This window comes from Solanum verrucosum, unplaced genomic scaffold (assembly GCF_900185275.1).
Source record: "Solanum verrucosum unplaced genomic scaffold, falcon-dt-bn FXZP01000198.1, whole genome shotgun sequence".
NCBI lineage: Eukaryota > Viridiplantae > Streptophyta > Magnoliopsida > Solanales > Solanaceae > Solanum > Solanum verrucosum.
Genome location: NW_026020173.1, coordinates 3,064,347 through 3,082,875, shown reverse-complemented (window position 1 = coordinate 3,082,875; position 18,529 = coordinate 3,064,347). Strand labels below are relative to the sequence as shown.

The window sequence follows — 18,529 nt, the reverse complement described above, 5'->3', positions numbered from 1 at the left end:
TAACATCCTTCCATAAATAATTCTTCGGCAGAAAACCTCTCATAACCATTTCATCATCAGGCTTTGATCCTGGACTCTCAAGTTCCCGATCTTAAAGACCTCTTTCCTTCTTACTAGCTGTAACTTTGCAGCTGTGCTCCATCTCACCAGATGGATCTTTTTCTTGTCTTTGTTTCCTTGCCAAAGAAAGTTCTTCTAAGTGCATCCAATCTCTTCACAACACTTGCAGGGATTAGAAATAAAGACATCGTATAGGTAGGCATGACATCAAGTACATTGTTATTAAAGACAATCAATCATCTAGTGAGAAGTAGAAATATTATTCTTTTTTTTTTAACTTGGTAAGGTTGTATTATATCACAAAACAGTACGACCTTATATACAAAAGCCCCAAATTCTTACTGCTCTATGGCTAAATTGAGTCTAAAACATCAATTATAGAGATAGTATCATTTGAGTATAACTGATTACACCAAAAACATAATAGCAAAATGCAGTTGAGCTTCACTTTCTGCACACTGTTTTCTATGCTCTCAAAACACCTAGAGTTCCTCCCTTTCCATATTGCCCACCATATTGAAGCAGGGATAAGTCTCCATCTGCCTCTGTCTTTTGCCAGTACTCCTGTTTCCTCCCAGCTCTTTAAGCCTCTGAAACTTTCCCAGGCATAGTCCAGGAGATGCCTTTGTGACTCAAAAAAATCCTCCATAATTGTTGAGTGTACTTGCAGTGTAGAAACAGATGATTCACATTCTCTAAAGTCTCCCCATAGAGAAAGCATCTAGAGCATAAGGTTATCCCTCTCTTCATGACATTGTCTTGAGTAAGAGCTGCTTCCTTGGCCAACAACCGGACAAGTGATTTGACTTCCGAGTTAACCTTACTGCCTAGTGATTTGACTTGCGTATATTGAATCATCTTCCCACTTTTGTTTCTCCTTCTGTTCCTTATTTGGGTTCTCACATGCATGCTTCTGACTTTGATGATGCTTCCTTGGCATCCCAATTTATGAGTTTATCTGGATTCCAGGGTCTATCATTAGAAAGAATGTTCACTCATGAGAGCAAGATTTGGATTGTACTGATGATGGGCTCCTTATGTAGGATAAGTTGGGAGCTTGATTTGTCATAGTCCATGTTTGTGGATGGTGCTGGGCCTGGCTTTATAGTTTTGTTCTATGCCATGGTTGTTAACATTGGTTCCTAAAATTTTTCTTCTTATGTAATCCAAAATGCAGTGATGAGAACTTTGATGTACTACGGGCAGAAACAATTCTTGATGAAGACCACTATGGGTTAAGCGATGTTAAGGAAAGGATTTTGGAATTTATAGCTGTGGGAAAACTCCGAGGAACCTCACAAGGTTGGTAGATGCCAGTCTTTTTTTGAAAATAGTTACCCTCATTTTCTTATTATCTTTAGTTTTACAAGGTTAGCCATAATCATATACTCCCTTTGTCCCAATTAATGTGACACTTTTGTTGGTTTTTTTAATAAAGAAATTAAGAAAATAATAGGGAAAGACTTCGTGAGAAAAAATACTGCAGTATTGTCGAAGGGAATTATATTATTAATAATTCAGAGACATTATAGATGTAATTCCTAACTAAAAATAGAAAAATATGCTATTAATTTATCAATAAAATTCAAATAAAGAACTAACTCCTAAATTCAAGTCACATAGGACTCCAATAAAATAATTTAAAAACCCTAAAAGTAGCTAACTGTTTTGTTTCTGCAATATCCTGAGACATATTCTCAACACTCCTCCTTGGATCAAGAATTGTAGATTGTAGTCTCATCTAAAATTGACCTTGTGAACAAATCTGCCAATTCATCTTTTGTCTTGCAAGGCTTGTGTGCATCTTCTGTTGGATTAAATGAGAAGCTCTTACCTCTCATTTCAACTTGTAAAATCTCTTGCTCATTGGAATCAAAGATTTGACAATATTTGTCTCCAAATTATAATTTAAATCCTTTTTCTATTAACTGACCAACACTAAACAAACTTTTATCAATATCAGGCACATAAAGAACATTTGAAATTATTTTTGTACCTGAATTTGTTTTAATTGCAACAGACCCTGCAAAATACAATCGCCATTCCCAATTCTGACTTTCTTATTTTTCATAGGAATGAACTCTTTAAAAAGATTTTTTTCATATGTCATGTGGTTTGTACAATCAATCATCCAAAAATCAGTTACTTTGGTTGAAAAACAAGTTGCCACAAATAAGTGGTCTTCCCCTTCTTCGATAGTGACTTGGGCAACTGCTTCATCTTTTTGAAATTTGCTTTTGCAAATCACAGCGTCATGACCAAGTTGTTATCCTTTGGATTATGCTTTTCTTACCTTGTTATCCTTTGGATTACTATCCGCCCGCATCTGCGCCTTCGTGCTTGGCACGACTATAATATAATGGTAATTCGAAATCTATCTATGGAATTTGAGGAGATAGCCAGATTTGAGGAAATTGCTTGGAGACCAGGATCCAGGGTGCTATGGTTGAACAAGGGGATACAAACTCAAAAATTTTCACAAGATGACCAATGTCCACAAAAGGTTTAAAAACATTGATGTCTGAAGTCTAGTAGGGAATTGATATATCTTTACATTTTACAACATTGAAGTTGAGATATGATTATTGTAGAGGACAGTCTTTGAGAACTATGAATTGTCGAGAAAAAACAGATACTTGTATGGGTATTAAAATATATGATCCAAAGACGAAGGGTAAATTAGACTCTAGAAAAAAGTCCTTCCACCTTAGCTATGACAATATCAGATTCAAGTGATGATATAAGTCCCATATGCTGATATTATCTTTCACGTGTGCTGCACTTGTTTTATCTCATTTTAATCTATGAATGTGAGTCAGTAACTAGAAACACTCATTGCACTGTTTTTCTTGAACAGGGAAAATCATATGCCTCTCTGGCCCTCCTGGAGTAGGCAAAACCAGTATAGGTCGTTCAATTGCACGTGCATTGAACCGCAAGTTCTACCGATTTTCTGTTGGAGGGTTGTCTGATGTCGCTGAAATAAAGGTATGGAAAGATCTGACCAGCTCAAACAACATTTTTTTTGTGGTGCACAGAATCTTTAATATTCATGACTAACTTTCGGATACACATCAAGGGACATCGACGGACTTATATTGGTGCCATGCCAGGGAAGATGGTGCAATGTTTAAAAAGTGTGGGAACAGCTAATCCTCTTGTTTTGATAGATGAAATTGATAAGGTATTTTATGGTTTACAAAGTTACTACTTCAGTTGTATGTCTATGACTATGATAGACTTCTATGTTCTTTTTCACTATTTAATCTCTGTCTGATGACCACAGGGAAGATTTTTGAGCATGAGCTTATTGTGTTTTGCTTGGATTTCTTCTACAAACTTAATGATTGAAAAAATTGGATAATAATAGATTAATTTCAGTAATAGCCCTGTATTTTTGCTTCTATGGCAGCTGGGAAGGGGACATGCTGGTGATCCAGCAAGTGCTATGTTGGAGCTTCTTGATCCAGAACAGAATGCAAATTTCTTGGATCATTATCTTGATGTCCCTATTGATTTATCAAAGGTTAGTTCTTTCGGGTCCACTTATCAGATTATTGTGTCTGTTGATTGGCCCTTGTGGAATGTCTCTAAAACCACTTGATGAATGGGAGCTAATGTAATAGTAAAATCTTGCAAATATCTAATATCATTATGCTCTTTCACTTTTGTTATTTTCCCTCCTTTTTTATATTTGTTTTGCCTCTTATCTTAGCTAAGTTTGGTAAAAGTTTCATGACAGAACCTTTCCTTTTATTGTCCATAATGGAAGCTAACTGGAAGTATGTTATTTCACGTCTCTGCTCTTTTTCTATCTTTCTGACTGTATTATTGTAAGTGTCAGTAGAATGTTGTTCTCTTGATACTTGAGAGAAAATGGGTTTCTATGGTATTTGGTTGTTGGTGACCGTTTAATAGGAAAAAGGTTGATGCATTGAGCTTTCCTGCTATCTGTTGGAGGTATCTTTGAGGGCTTTACTAATGAGGGATACAATTCTATACCCCTTGATGTTTTCGATAATTGGAGCAACATCCTTTGAGCATTTAACAATTAGTTTACCTCTAACACTCCAAATCTTTGGGTTCTAAACACTGGTATTGCAGTGCACCCCAATAGGCTACACGAGTGTTAGCTATTTAGGAGACATGTGCTAACGAGGGGATGAAGTAGGAGTATTAGGCAAAGGGGCATGTCAATAGGCAAATGTCAGCGCCACATGTTCTCGAGCTAAAATTGGAATCTAGGGATTCCAATAGAAAACTTTGTTAGTAGAATGCTCTTATATATGCTTACCAAGTTTGGAGTCATTTAAAGTCCGCTTACCTATGGTCTTGACTTAGCCAAGGAGCAATGACATTGTCATAATTTGCTAAAGCTTCTGAAGGCCTAACTCGTTCCACGAGTGTGACAATGGGATGAACTTCATTGAGGTGTGAAGGAAGTCAAGATGAGTTGTTTGTACCAAATGACATCTGATTTGGAATTCAGATAAGATATGAAGGCCTATTATAATTGCTGAGCAGAAACATGTCTAATCCTGACAATTGGGTTGAGTTATTTCTTAAAGATTATATGAGGGGAAGCAGGTGACAACCTACCAACCCTCCCTCGGTGTGTTGACAATGGTCCACCCCAATTGTGCTGCCTTGAGGGAACTGCAAGAGCCTACCTGGGTACCCATGAGGAGTGTCTATGCTATCTATATGAGTTTGGGAATTATATGGATGGCACGTGACCTAGGGCCAATGTTGGGCGCCCAACGAGTGCCAGAGGCTTGATATTTGGAAAGATTAGGCCCTGCGCATAGCCCTTGTGATGGAATAAGACCATTGTGACGTTTGAGTAATCGAGGAAGACTCTCTAGAGCCTTTTTTTTTTGAAAAAGGTAACTTGTATTATGAACAAAAGGAATACTCAGAAAAGTATTCCAGTAATACTTACAACAAAATTACAGCGGGAGGGGTGTCCCTACTAAGCTTCATAAATAATCTAAAATACTAGGAATATCGTCTTCTTTTTGAGGATATTCGTGTTTACACCAAAAAAAGAAAAGGACTAGACAGTTCATCTTCAGTTTCTGCAGAGAGCAACTCTTGTTTTCGAAACATCTCTGGTTCCTTTCCATCCATATAGTCCACCAAATGCTGGCTGGGACAATCTTCCATCTCTCCCTGTGTCCCGGCTGATTCCCATCTCTATTCCAGCAAGCTAGAGCCTCTTTGATGCTCCTTGGCATAGTCCAACTTATGCCTCTTAAATTGATGAAAATCTGCCATAACTTCACAGTCTCTCTACAATGTAGAAAGAGATGATTTATTGTCTCAATCTCACATTCACAAAAAGAGCACCTAGAGCAAAACTGACGACCTCTTTTCATAAGGTTGTCCTAGGTAAGTGTGGCCTGTTTGGCTAGTAGCCAAGTGAAACATGCACCTTGAAGGGTACCTTGACTTTCCAGACTCTCTAGAGCCTTATGACCTGACTTGTGAGCTTGGCTTGGGTTCAGGGCAGCTAAGGGTTCGTTGGCCTAGATATACAGTTGTGGGGGTGATGTTGCAGCATGTGAGATGAATGTATGTTGCGTGGGCTTTGCTTGGCAATGCCATGAGACAATCGAAGGTATGATATGGAAGACGCACATAACCAATGCCAAGGATTGGATGTTGCTCTACTCGGGCTAAGTGTAAGCTATGTGTGTATGCACAAGGAAAGTGTCAAGCTTGGGGATAGGACTGTGCATGTGAGAGCATTACTTAAGTCTAGCCCGAGGGACTAGTATGTGCATAGCCAACCTGAGAGCGTGCATGGACAAGATCCAACATATAAAGATGTGCCACAAAAGTTGATAGCATGTCAAGGATTGAGGCATTCGACACCAAATGGCCGGCACAGTTGAGGTGAGCCTCTGAGGTAAGCTTCACCATAGGCATCAGATTATGGCGAGAAACCTTGGAATTGGGATAGGTTGGTCGGTAGCAGGAGGGACTATGGGCTCCACACAAGTTATTTATGTGTCGCTTACGCAAAGAAAATATCGGCCCATAACATTTATTGATTAAACTAATAAAAGTCTACCTAGTGTTGACCAATCAAGAACTCACATGTCTTGAAGATGAAAGTAGTAGAAATGAGGATGTTGAGATGGATGTTTGGGCGCACATGGAGAGGTAGGATTAGGAGTTGTTGAAGTGTGTGACCATCTCATCTAAAAGCTTTAAGTTGTTAGAGAGAGCACACTTTCGTTATTTGATTATATTCTTAACACGCCCCCTCACGTGTAAGCTTGATTCTTTTTCAGGGCCAAGCACGTGGAAATTCTTTTCTGATTTGGGTGGCGGTGAGATTCAATCTCAGGACCTTTGTCGGCTCTGATACCATGTTGAAGTGTGTGACCATCTCATCTAAAAGCTTAAGCTGTTAGGGAGAGTGTGGGAGAGCACACTGTTAGGGAGAGCACAACTTTATTAGTTAATTATATTTTCAACAGAAGTGAAGATATTTTGGACAAGTTGGGAGTGCCCTTCGTGGTGGACAAGATGAGGAAGACAAACCTGAGATAGTTCGGGTATGTGAAAAGAAGGTGTAGAGATGCCCCAATGATGAGGTTTGAGAGATTGACTATGGTGGGTCTGAGGACTAGGGTAAAAGGTTAATAGGTAGTCGAGCGTTGTCTAGTTTTCCTTATCAGTATTATTATTATTACCCTCATAATATTTTATTATTCAATTTTTTTATTACCTGGTACTTCCTTTTCGTTAGTTGTCGTATTGTTTGTTGTTGCTATTGTTCTTTTCTCCATTATTTCTACATGACCTTCTTACTACTGTATTTTCTTTTCTTCCTGATTTTGATATGCTTTACTTGTGCGGAGGGTTATTGAAAACATAAGGTTGTGTACACACCCTTTGCGTACCATATCATTTGGATTTATCATTGACTCGGATAATTTACTATGTCTTTTCACGATGGTAAATATTTGTATAATATTTCCAAATGTCATAGTTAAAAGAAAAGCATCTTTCTATTATTTTGGTAGTATTGGGGAAGGTGACAAGACACGACATGACTCAACTTCATATTACCGATGACATGACTCTAGATAGGAAGGAGTGGAGGTCACGTATTAAGGTAGAAGGTTAGTATAGTGTTGTCTTGCCTCGGAAAATTTAGGCTTGTTAGTGCCTGTTGTAGTACTAGTCGTACCCATGTAGTTATGGACATATGTTGTTTGTTGTGTTTCAATTACCACACTATTTTGCTGTTGTTATTGTTCTTTCTTGTAGACTTTACACTGCTTTTCTCATTAATTGCTATGCTTTCCTCATTGTTTTCTTCTTTTTTTACTTGGGTTTGATGCACTTGAGCCAATGATCTCTTGGAAACAACCTCTTTACCTCCATTAGGTAGTGGTAAGGTCTGCATACACTCTACCTTCACCAGACCGCACTTAGTGGGATCTCACTTTGTATGTTGTTGTGGATCTGACTTGGTTATGGGGAGGGAGGCAAGATCAAAACCTTGAATTATAGATGTTGAGATATATATGAACCTGAATGAACTTATAAAATTCAACCTCAAGGTTTAGTGTACTTGTCCAAAGGATAATTATGATTATAAAATCCCTTTTCATGCCAAAAATGGAAGACAAATTGGAGCTATCATCTTTGGTGCCTTCAGGTTCCTTCTAGCCTTGTTTAATACAGTTACCTACTCAATTGTACTTTAAACAGGAAAAACAACCTACATGTACTGTTGTTGATAATGATTTTTCCTTTTTTGTAACTGCAGGTTTTGTTTGTCTGCACAGCCAATGTCTTGGAAATGATACCTAATCCTCTTTTGGATAGAATGGAGGTAATTGCAATTGCTGGTTACATTACTGATGAGAAACTGCACATAGCCCGGGATTATTTGGAAAAAAGTACCCGTGAAACATGTGGGATCAAGCCTGAACAGGTATGTATCAAAGAAATGTCCCTAGTTGCATCTCATTTATTTCAGACTCATTTATCAGTTGAGTTTTGTGCATATTTTTCGGTTCCAATTTTTGAAATCTCTGAGCAGACATAGGTCTGTTGGTGCTAAGACGTGTGTTCACTCCTCCACATGCTCTTTCTTTAAGAAAACAGTATCAAGCATCAAATATAGTTGGTAACCCGATATGTTAATTGTTAAAAAAATGTTGCAGATGAATTTTTATGAGTATGAACAAGTGATTAAAAGTTTGGTATAAGAAAACTAGCTCCAGATAACATGGAACTACGTCTTTTCATATGAATCAGAAATGTAAAATGATTTCTAAACTTGATTGCTCTAGTTTAATCTTCATATATTTTGCTAAATTGTTGTAATTTTTATTCTCTGTCCAAATAATTGTTTGTGTTTATAGTTATTTTTGGTTGTATTATATATATGTATATATATATTTTTTTATTCTTTTTTTGTTTTATTTTATATATAATGATAAAGAATATACAAAGGCAGTATAATTAAGCATAATTACAGAGCTTAATAAAGACAAGCTCCACTATCATCTACAGGGAGTCTAGAACATCAAAAATAGATTCATGACTTTCTAAGCAGACTCATTGCACCAAAAATATAACAGGACCCGGCACTTCATTTTTATCTTCTGGATATGACAAGGTTTACCTTCAAAACATCTATTGTCCACCATATGCAAGTTGGGACAACCTTTCATCTGTCCTTTTGGATTCAGATGACACCTTCTCTATTCCAGCGTGCTAGAAGATCCACTATGATCCTAGGCATACTCCAACCAGTAACCTAGGCTGATAAACATCCTCCACAGTTGTGTAGTTAGTTTGCAATGTAAAAAAAGATGACTGATTGTCTCTGGCTCACTTCCACATAGGTAGCATATAGAGCACAACTGATAACCTCTCCTGCAGAGATTATCCTGAGCGAGAACTGCTTCTCTAGCTAGTAGCCAGATGAAGCATGCTACCTTGTAAGGTATTTTTTTTTTATGAAGTAAGAGGTGATGCTACCTTGTAAGGTATTTTCACCTTCCAAATCATCTTCCGTGGCCAGCATTCAATTTAATTGTTGGAAGTGTTGAACTCCTTATATACTGTGTTCACAGTGAATTCCCTTGCTTCTCCGCACTTCACCTTAAGCTATCCTCTTAAGAAAGTTTTTGAACTGTTCAAGAGTCTTAAACAATTCAATCAACTTCATTTAATGGCCTTCTAAAAGTGAGGTTCCATCCTTGATTGCTCCATGAAGCACCTACTATTGCCTCCTGCTGTAATAAAGGGTACATATCTGGAAACACCTATTTCAAAGGGTCTTGATTCAACCAAGTATCCTTCCGGAAAATAGTCTTCATGCCATTCATTACCTATTTTGATTATTGTCTTCTCCTTGAACATGGGCCATAAATTTCTAATTGTCATTGACAGACTAGTACCAGATGGACCATTCACATTTTTAATTGTCCATCTGCTATATCTTGTCATATTTTTCTAGGATCACCTCCTTCCACAATGATTGTTCATCAGTTGCAAATCTCCCTAACCACTTCATCAGTATCTTGGATTTTGAACCTTCAAGTTTGATGCCCACACCCCCTTTCCCTTGCTGTCCAGGAGATGGTCCCATTTCACCAGATGTATTCTTCTTCTTATCACTGTTTCCTTCCCAAAGGGAATTTCTTTTGAGAGGATTTGATTTCTTGATCACATTTATTGGAAAGGGAAACATTGACATCAAATTGGTAGGCATAGCATCAAAGACAACTGATTCAAATTGATTTTCCACCTAAGGAAAGATGTAGACTTTTCCAGCTGGCTAACATTTTTTCACATTTCTCTAAAATCTCATTCCATATTTCTTTTGACTTACTTTTGGCTCCCAAGGGAATTCCTAAATACACAGTTGGAAGAGTCCTTATTCTTCAACCAAGAATTGCTGCCAGAGATTGGATCTGGTCTACCCTGTTTACTGGATTTATAGAGCTTTTCGTCCAGTTTATGTCTAAACCATATGTTGCTTCAGAGTGAACAAAAATAATTCTTATCATTCTTAATTGATCATCTGCATATTGTAAATTTGACTCTTCGTACTCACCTTGAACCCCCTAATCCAATTTATTTCCTGAGCCTTCTTTAGCACATCATGAATTCCTTCCATGGCTAGTATGAATAAGAGTGGAGACAATTGATCACCCTGTCTTATACCCCTCTAGGAAGGAAAACCCTCAGCTGGATAACCATTAACAAGAATTAAAAACCTGACTGTGCTAATGCAATATCTTATCCAATTTATCCATCAACCACCAAAAGTCCAAAACCCACGTGCCTCATAATTTCTAGTACTCCCTCTCTTTAAAAAAGAATGACCTTTCCTTTTCTGGAAACATTTTAATTTCAGCTTTCCACGTAGCATGTTTAAGGCCACAAGATTAAAGGGCAATTTTGTACATTTGACATAACTTTAATTTAGGACCACAATATTCAAAAGTCTTCTTTATTTTCTTAAACTCTGTGTCAAGTCAAACTAGACCACTCTTTTTGAAACAGAGGGAGTAAATAATTCCAATTTATATGATCATACGGATCCTGGCATAACCCAGGAAACTCCAAACCATCTAAAGCTTTCCTCTCATAACCGCAAAGCTTATTTGCAATGTACTAAAATATGGTACACGTCCTCACTTGCCTCCTTACAAAGGAAACACCAACTCAAGCAGATGACCTTTCGTTTCCTAAGATTCTCTGTCATCAAAATCGCCCCTCTAGAAGCTAACCATGCGAAGAAGCACACCTTCCTCGGCACCTTAGGAATCCAGACCAAGATATGTGGAAAACTAATCTCTTCCCTAACCAGAAGCTTTTCATTTATGGTGAACAACTTGTTATTTTCCAACTCCGAACTCATAGCATCAAGATTGGCAATTGGCTCACATTGCTATTGAAGTAAAACTAGCAATCTTTGGACTCCCAACTCCGATCACCTTTTCCACTTTCTCCTTACTTCATAAGTTTCTTGCTTCCTCAGACAGTTTTGCACCTGAAGTGAGCTTGCTGGAGGCATTTTTCGAGGGGGCAGCAGCTGCACACTCGTTCTGCTCCACATCGTCGGCCTTTTTTTCCTTAACCCTAACTTTTTCAAATTCAAACTGCCTGTCTTTTCTGAAGTATCTCCACCTTTTTCTGATACAGACTCCATATTTTCCGATGGATGACGCCTAAAATCACCCGTATACAGAGTATTCCAACCCTCTTTTTCTCTATCACCTTCTCCCCAGGCTTAACTCTTGTGTTAACCAGACCCTGAAACTTTCTCCACCACCATAGTCACCGGAACTCTTCCCCCTTTCCTCACCAAAATCATTACCCTTGAGACATCAGTCAAACTACAGTCTGCCCCCAAAACCCACCCTCACGAATCCCCAATGCTCCTAAACAAATCAATACACCAGAGGTGTAACGGCAACCCCACTATATTCACCACCCCGAGCCTTCTCTTCTTCTTTGGGACTCCATCGCTATTGTCTCTGACCATCTGTGGAGTCTAAGCAGATTATCCTCCATCCATCTCTCTCCCTCTCTGAAACCTCGATCAGCCTCCAACACGCAAGGAAATCTGAAAAGGAAGGTTGAATATCTCCCATAGAAGAGACTTTGATACATGGATTTACATTCAAAGTTTTAGCAGCCCAAGTAGAAACTAGGTCCGGTGAAGTTACCCTTTTCTAGAACTTCCTCACCAAACAAGTCGGGAGGAACTCTTTCCTCTCCGCTGTGTCCTAGAGACAATCTGAACCGAGGTTCTAACTGTCCCTTTAGCCTTCTACAGCCACCATCCAATGTCGGTGCCAGTGAAACAACCCTCCTTGAAAGGCTGCTTGTCCAACTTCCTAGCTTCTAGAGAGAAGTAGGAGTCTCTCTCTCTCTAGAACCCATGATTTTACTTTTTTCTCTGTTCTTTTCTTCTCTATGTCCAATTTGCACAGAACGCCAGGCTCTTTATTTCTGATTCTAGTATCCACTACTTCATTAGCAATTAAGACAGCATCCATGATCTATATTCATTCAATGAAAGCGTCCTGTTGGTTGTCCACTAATTTGAGTATTATTTTCTTCAATCTCTCAGACAGAATCTTAGAATTAACTCATAGATACTGTATCAAACTGATGGGCCTGAAGTCTTTCAACTCCCAAGCTCCCATTTTTTTTAGAATCGAGGATACTAAAGTAGCATTAATGCTTTTTTCAAAATTACCTTAATCATAAAAATCCTGCACTGCAGCTACCACCTCTTTACTTATCACGTACCAGCACTGGTTGAAAATGCCATGGAGAAACCATTAGGCCCAGGAACTTTGTCTCCAGCACATGCTTTCATTCTATCCCATATCTCCTGGGTTTCAAAGGGATCTTTAAGCATCACATTATCCTCATTATTGACCTTAGGGCAGTTTCCTATTAGACCTTGAGGTCTCCACATTTCAAAGTCAGAATATATCTGCTGATAAAAGGTAACAATTTTCTTGTTGGTATTTGCTGGATTGATCACCTCCTCTCCTTATTATCAACTTAGCAATGTTGTTAAATCTTCTATGAGCATTTGCAACCTGTGGATATATTTTGTATTCTATCCCCTTGATTCAACCATAGGGCTCTTGACCCCTTGTCTCCAAGCCACTTCTTCATTCCTTGCAATATCCTCAAACTTCATAGCCAGAGATGCTTTTGTGGCTTGTTCTTCCTCATTTATGTAGCTGTGATCATTATGGATCTCCTCCAATTCAGCTAACTGATTTAGAATACTTGCCTTTTGCAAACCCAAGTTTCCTTGGGTAGTCTTGCACTATTCCTTGAGTTTATATTTTATTGCCTTTAATTTGAAAGCTAAAATGTAGTCAGGTCTACCTTCACGGGAAAAATAATCCCACCATTCCTTCACCCTTTCTTTGAAGTCCTCCGTTTGTAGCCACCAATTCTCAAATTTGAAATAGTAATTGACTGGCTCCCAGCTACCACATTTTAACATAGTTACCTTTGACCTTTGAGGCCTCCTTCATGGACTCACAAAGCCATCTCATCATCTTCTTGCTGAAGGATGTTCTCCTGACAAAAATTTCTCGCTGTCCATTCGGATGGCTCAGCTCCTCTTCTGGAAATATCATATGATTTGAACCCTACTGCAAAATATATGATGTCGTCGTCCATCTAAATTAGAAGTTGTTAACAATTATCACAAAAACCAAGTTAAGTTCCTGCCATGTTGCCGGCTAGCATTCTTGGAAAAGATGCTACTTGGTTAGAATAACCTTGGAAAAGTTATTCTTGGAAAACGTGCATGGGAGCATTTTTAAGGACCTAAGACTTAAGATTTGTGTGTTATTGTTTTCATTATTACTTCTCTTCGTTAAGGCATAGGCCTTAGAGCCCCAGCTAGCTTTTACTCTGGTTTTTGCTTTTGACTACTTTGACTGTGGACGTAAAATTATTTTATTGTGCTTGACTGGTTTCTGGGTGGATTTTAAATAATTAATAAGGTAATTGAAGGGATGCAAGTATCAATTCGAATAGTTGAGGTGCGTGCAAGTTGGCGTAGACACCATTGTTATCCCAGGGAAAAAAGCAATTGAATTGGTGCCCTCATGGTAGTGCAATCTCTATTATACGATGACTGCAGTAGGTATTTTCTCCCATCGTCTTAAAGATGAGATTAATGTAATTTGGGGAACCTTATATTTAGCTTTTTCAAATTCTGTTTTAGTTGAGGTAAATGCCATATGAATCTTTGGTGGAAAAAAAAACAGAACATATTTTTCACCTTAAATATGGGCGTCAGAAGTTAATCAATTGATATCTGGGAGGGCTTATGGATACCTTTGTTAGTCGTGGCCTTCTAGAGCGGATAAAATGAGTTCAGATTTTAAAGCAGCATTATAGGCTGCTGGTACTTTTTTCATGACACAGTAGTAGCTTTGTGCTTCCCCAGACCCCACCTGTGAATTTCACTGGGTTGGTTGTTGTAGTAGTAATAGCTTTATGCTTATCTAATGGAAAACACAGCAGGATAGGTAATCACTTCGGGTACCATTTTGCTGGAAATGCTAACTTCCGGATACTCCTGTAAATTGTTCGAGTTGATATGGTATCAAGTGGAAAAGATTCAGAGTTTGAGTTCGTGTATATGTCACCTCTCTCTCTCTCTCTCAGGATTTTCACGTGGTAACTGGCAGTCTCTCAGATGTAGAGAATTTGAACTCAAGTTGGGGAATTAAGTGTGCAAACATTATGTTAGTAATTGATTGCAAAATTTGAAGGGATGAATTGTTGATGTTTGGTTTAAATCTTTCAACATGTATAATTATTGTGACAGTTAGTGGATGTGATTTTAGTACTTCCGGAGTTCCGGTGGATGCCTTGATACTGGTTTTCATGTAAACAAGTTACACTGAAGTATTGCTTGCAAACAAGCTAATGATATTGGCTTCATGAATTCCTTATTTCAGGTTGAAGTGACTGATGCAGCTCTTCTCGCTTTAATAGAAAATTACTGTAGAGAAGCCGGTGTTCGCAATCTGCAGAAGCAAATTGAAAAGATTTATCGCAAGGTTCTGTTATCTGTACTCTTTTGTTTAAAACATCTTAGTTGCATTGTCTGAATTTGATGCATAGTGAACTTTTGCAGAAAAGTGGATGATTATTTAATGTAATGCAACACAAACACTTGGAAATCATTTTCATGCTCTGATACTTCTCAGTCCTCACATTCTATTCTTGTTTTTCCAGATAGCTCTAAAGCTTGTTAGGAAGGATGGCAAGATTGAGCCCCAGAATGCAGGGGTAAATGAGGTAAAAGCAGAATCTGTCCATATATCAGACGAAATCAAGTCTAAGGAAGAAACTCAGGCTGGAGCTAAGTCTGTAGAGGGTACCAATGATGACAAGCCCTCTGAAAATGTTGCTGAATCTCTGGAAGCACCAGTAAACCAAATGCAGAAGCCTATTGATGAAGATACTCATTTACAGGTAAATGGAAAATATTAAAAGGCATTATTTAATGCTCTAATTGTTCTACTACAGGTGATTCTTGCCAGTTGCAATTATGCATGCTACAATATATTTGACTGCTTTCATCTATGCTTAAGGTATAAATAGGTTAGTTTTGTATGCACAGAAGACGTGTCTTTTATACCTTGTCTTATTGTGCCATGTTTGATTAAATGTTGGTTAATAGATGCAATGTAAGAGGTCACTTGTCTGACAATTATATAAGACCAAACCAGCAAGGAAAGCATGTGGTATTCATTTGTACGACTACTTCTGACTTGTATCTTAAAAAGGTATCTATGCATGATTTGCATTTAGGGGGTGTTTGGATTGGCTTATTTCAAGTAGTTTTTGGCTTTTAAGCTCCTTTTTGTTTTTGGAGGTGTTTGGGAAAGACAAAAAGTGTTTTAAGCACCTACTTTTAGGTAAAAAAAGTACAAAAAAAAGTTATAAGGCAAAAGTTTCGTATGACCAACTTATGGCTTATAAGCTACTTAAAAAAAGCCAGTCCAAACACCCTCTTAATATCATACACTGTAATCAGATTAGTGGTTTAAAAGCAAATTCTTTGGGGATGGAGAGGTTACTTCAATCTGACTAATTATATTTGATAGTTACATTCATTTTAGTAAGTTGGGCCAAAATGTTTGGATATCTTTGCTTAAAGTTGTTTGTTTCAATATAAAATAGGCCGCGCACACACATACTTTGTTGTGTTTGATGTTACATTTCCCCTCATATTTGTCTGTACTGAGAAAATTTTCTAGAATTCTGCAAATTAAGCTGCTAGTGAATAACGTCTTTTTTTTTTCTTATGTTGCATGATTTATACTTGGGGTTTACATAATCTATGCTTTCAATTATTTAATGATCATTGTATTTGTGCAACTGACTTTTGGTTACGGTGGTTGTGATCTTAACTGGAAACTCAGGAAGTTGAGGAAGTTACAGAAAGTGAAGCAAGTAAAACAATAGAAAAAGTGGTTGTGGACTCACCAAACCTAGCTGATTATGTTGGCAAACCTATTTTCCATGCTGAGCGCATATATGATCAGACCCCAGTTGGAGTTGTGATGGGTCTTGCTTGGACTTCAATGGGTGGCTCAACACTCTATATAGAAACGTCTTTGGTGGAGCAAGGAGAAGGAAAAGGGGCTCTCAATGTAACAGGACAACTAGGCGACGTTATGAAAGAAAGTGCCCAAATTGCCCATACGGTTTCCAGGATCATTTTGCAGAAGAAGGAGCCTGATAACCACTTCTTTGCAAATAGTAAGCTTCATCTTCATGTTCCTGCGGGTTCTACCCCTAAGGATGGCCCTAGTGCTGGTTGTACTATGATAACATCCTTGTTGTCTCTTGCCATGAAAAAGCCTGTTAAACCTTACCTGGCAATGACCGGGGAAGTCACGCTAACTGGAAAAATTCTTCCCATCGGCGGGGTATGTTAACGATTCTTACTCTTTCTATTTTTCATTGATTTTTGTCTTTTATGGTCTTTTTGCTTTGATTATTTTCCCGTGTCTATATGTTTACACAAGAGTGGTCTTTTCATTTTGACCATCATTAAGAGGATTCATGAGAGTTGGGTACATCTTATGAAGTGCGCTGGATTTACAAAAACTTTACCTTTTTGGTTCAATATTAGGTCAAGGAGAAAACCATAGCAGCACGGCGAAGTGATGTGAAAACTATAATATTCCCTTCAGCTAATCGAAGAGATTTTGACGAGCTTGCTCCTAATGTCAAGGAAGGCCTTGATGTACACTTTGTGGATGAGTACAAGCAAATATATGATTTGGCATTTTGACAACTATAGTATAGAATATTTAAGTTGCTCTTGGAGACGAATTGTCCAGCAGTAGGCTGAGTTCGCCATCTCATTCATTCTGGTCCTTATTCCCGGAGATGTAGTTTTGTTTTGCTCCTTGTCACAACAAGCAACTTTGATTTTTTTCACACACCATCGTATCACATAATTCATATATCTCAAGGAGATAAATTTTACCTTTTGCCAAGAATAAACGTAAGATTTGATGGAAGTCTCTAATTTATTAGACTCCACCCACTGTTAAAGTTTCTTGAATAAAGATTTATGACCTCCTCATCTTACAGGCAAAGATACAAAAGAAGGGAAGAGACAGAGAACACAAAAGAAACCTTTTCTCAGGTTTTGTTGACGTTGGGCAGTTGTTCTTTATGTTAGCTGTCTAATCAGCGACCAGTGTGCAAGCATGACACTGATGATTTCATCAATTAATTATCATCTGTTGTACTCATGCTCAAATTTGTTAATCTTATATCTATCTATCTATCTATCCTATATTAAAAGCATAAAGGTCCACAGAAATCTTGTTTGAACTTTTTGCCATTCATTAAAAGACTTTGCTTTAGACAATAATCTTTTCACCATTTTCCTCAAATTATTATTTAATTTTATTTGGTTAATGTAATTTAATATTCCTTCCATATTTTAAGGATTAGTATTCCTGATATAAGGATTAGAATTTGTTTAGGTGTAGAATTAATGTTTTCCTTTCATATAGGTGTAGAATGCTGGGTATCCAAATATTATGGATACTAAAAATTCATACTTTCAGTAAGTTCGTATGAGTTACATTATTGCGATACATAATTAAGTAGTTTAATAAAGAAAGGATTTGTATAAAGAGAAAAGTACATAATTACTCCATTAAAGTAAGGTCCTTTTTTTTAAAAAAAAAAAGATACTCAAATTTTGTGGTCCTAATACACCCCTAATCTAGTTTAATGTGAAATTATTGAACCCTTTTTCAGCATTTAATACAGAGTATATCACTCACCTTAAGAGCGTGAAAATGAAAAAAATATAAGATTAAACTTTTTTTTTGCAATATTCTTTATTAAATAATATATGGATAATCTTTTATTTTACAGTTAAGTTTTTCTTCTTCTCCTTCCTAAGCTTCACCACCGAAGGATATGGCAATGGCTTCAAGTTTTTTTTTTCTTTATTTCTCTCTTTTTGTTTTGCATTTGGATTGAATTTCGACGGAGACATTCAGTTGTCACTGAATAACACAATCTCAATTCATCAAAGAAAACACCTTTTTTGTTTTGTCACTGGTAAAAATTTCATTGACAATTAGTTAATTTCCTTTGCAATAGAGATGACAAATTTGTTGTTTCATCCTCAGATTTCTTCTCCTCCTTCTTGATCGGTGTGGGTGAGAAGCACCAAAAAGATGATGGCAACGTTGAAGAGAAAGATGATGGAGACGTCGAAGAAAGAACGATTTCAAGTGACCTCTAATCAATTACGGAATTGAAATTATGTTAAGACCAAGTAAAAATTATCCCATCTAATCCTGAAGAGAGAATTTCTGTTTTTTCCAAATACAACCTAGAATTGATGAAGACAAGGAAAATAAAGAATTAAAACTAAGAAAATAAG

At 37.5% G+C, this 18,529-nt stretch overlaps 2 protein-coding genes across 4 annotated transcripts in view; one reads left to right on the top strand and one right to left on the bottom strand.

Annotated features, from left to right (window-relative positions):
• The window catches only part of LOC125828790 (lon protease homolog 1, mitochondrial-like), a 31,536-nt gene extending 14,580 nt beyond the window's left edge, over positions 1-16,956 (top strand). The window contains exons 12-20 of the mRNA XM_049508112.1: positions 1,238-1,362; positions 2,918-3,048; positions 3,140-3,244; positions 3,473-3,586; positions 7,850-8,017; positions 14,556-14,657; positions 14,836-15,075; positions 16,029-16,538; positions 16,745-16,956. Of these exons, the coding sequence (XP_049364069.1) occupies positions 1,238-1,362; positions 2,918-3,048; positions 3,140-3,244; positions 3,473-3,586; positions 7,850-8,017; positions 14,556-14,657; positions 14,836-15,075; positions 16,029-16,538; positions 16,745-16,906 (1,657 nt within the window). The 3' untranslated portion in view covers positions 16,907-16,956. The remainder of the gene's footprint in view (positions 1-1,237; positions 1,363-2,917; positions 3,049-3,139; positions 3,245-3,472; positions 3,587-7,849; positions 8,018-14,555; positions 14,658-14,835; positions 15,076-16,028; positions 16,539-16,744) is intronic.
• Positions 1-18,529, bottom strand: part of LOC125828795 (chloride channel protein CLC-c-like) — a 1,181,495-nt gene that overhangs the window by 130,686 nt on the left and 1,032,280 nt on the right. The gene's annotated exons all lie outside the window — the stretch shown is intronic.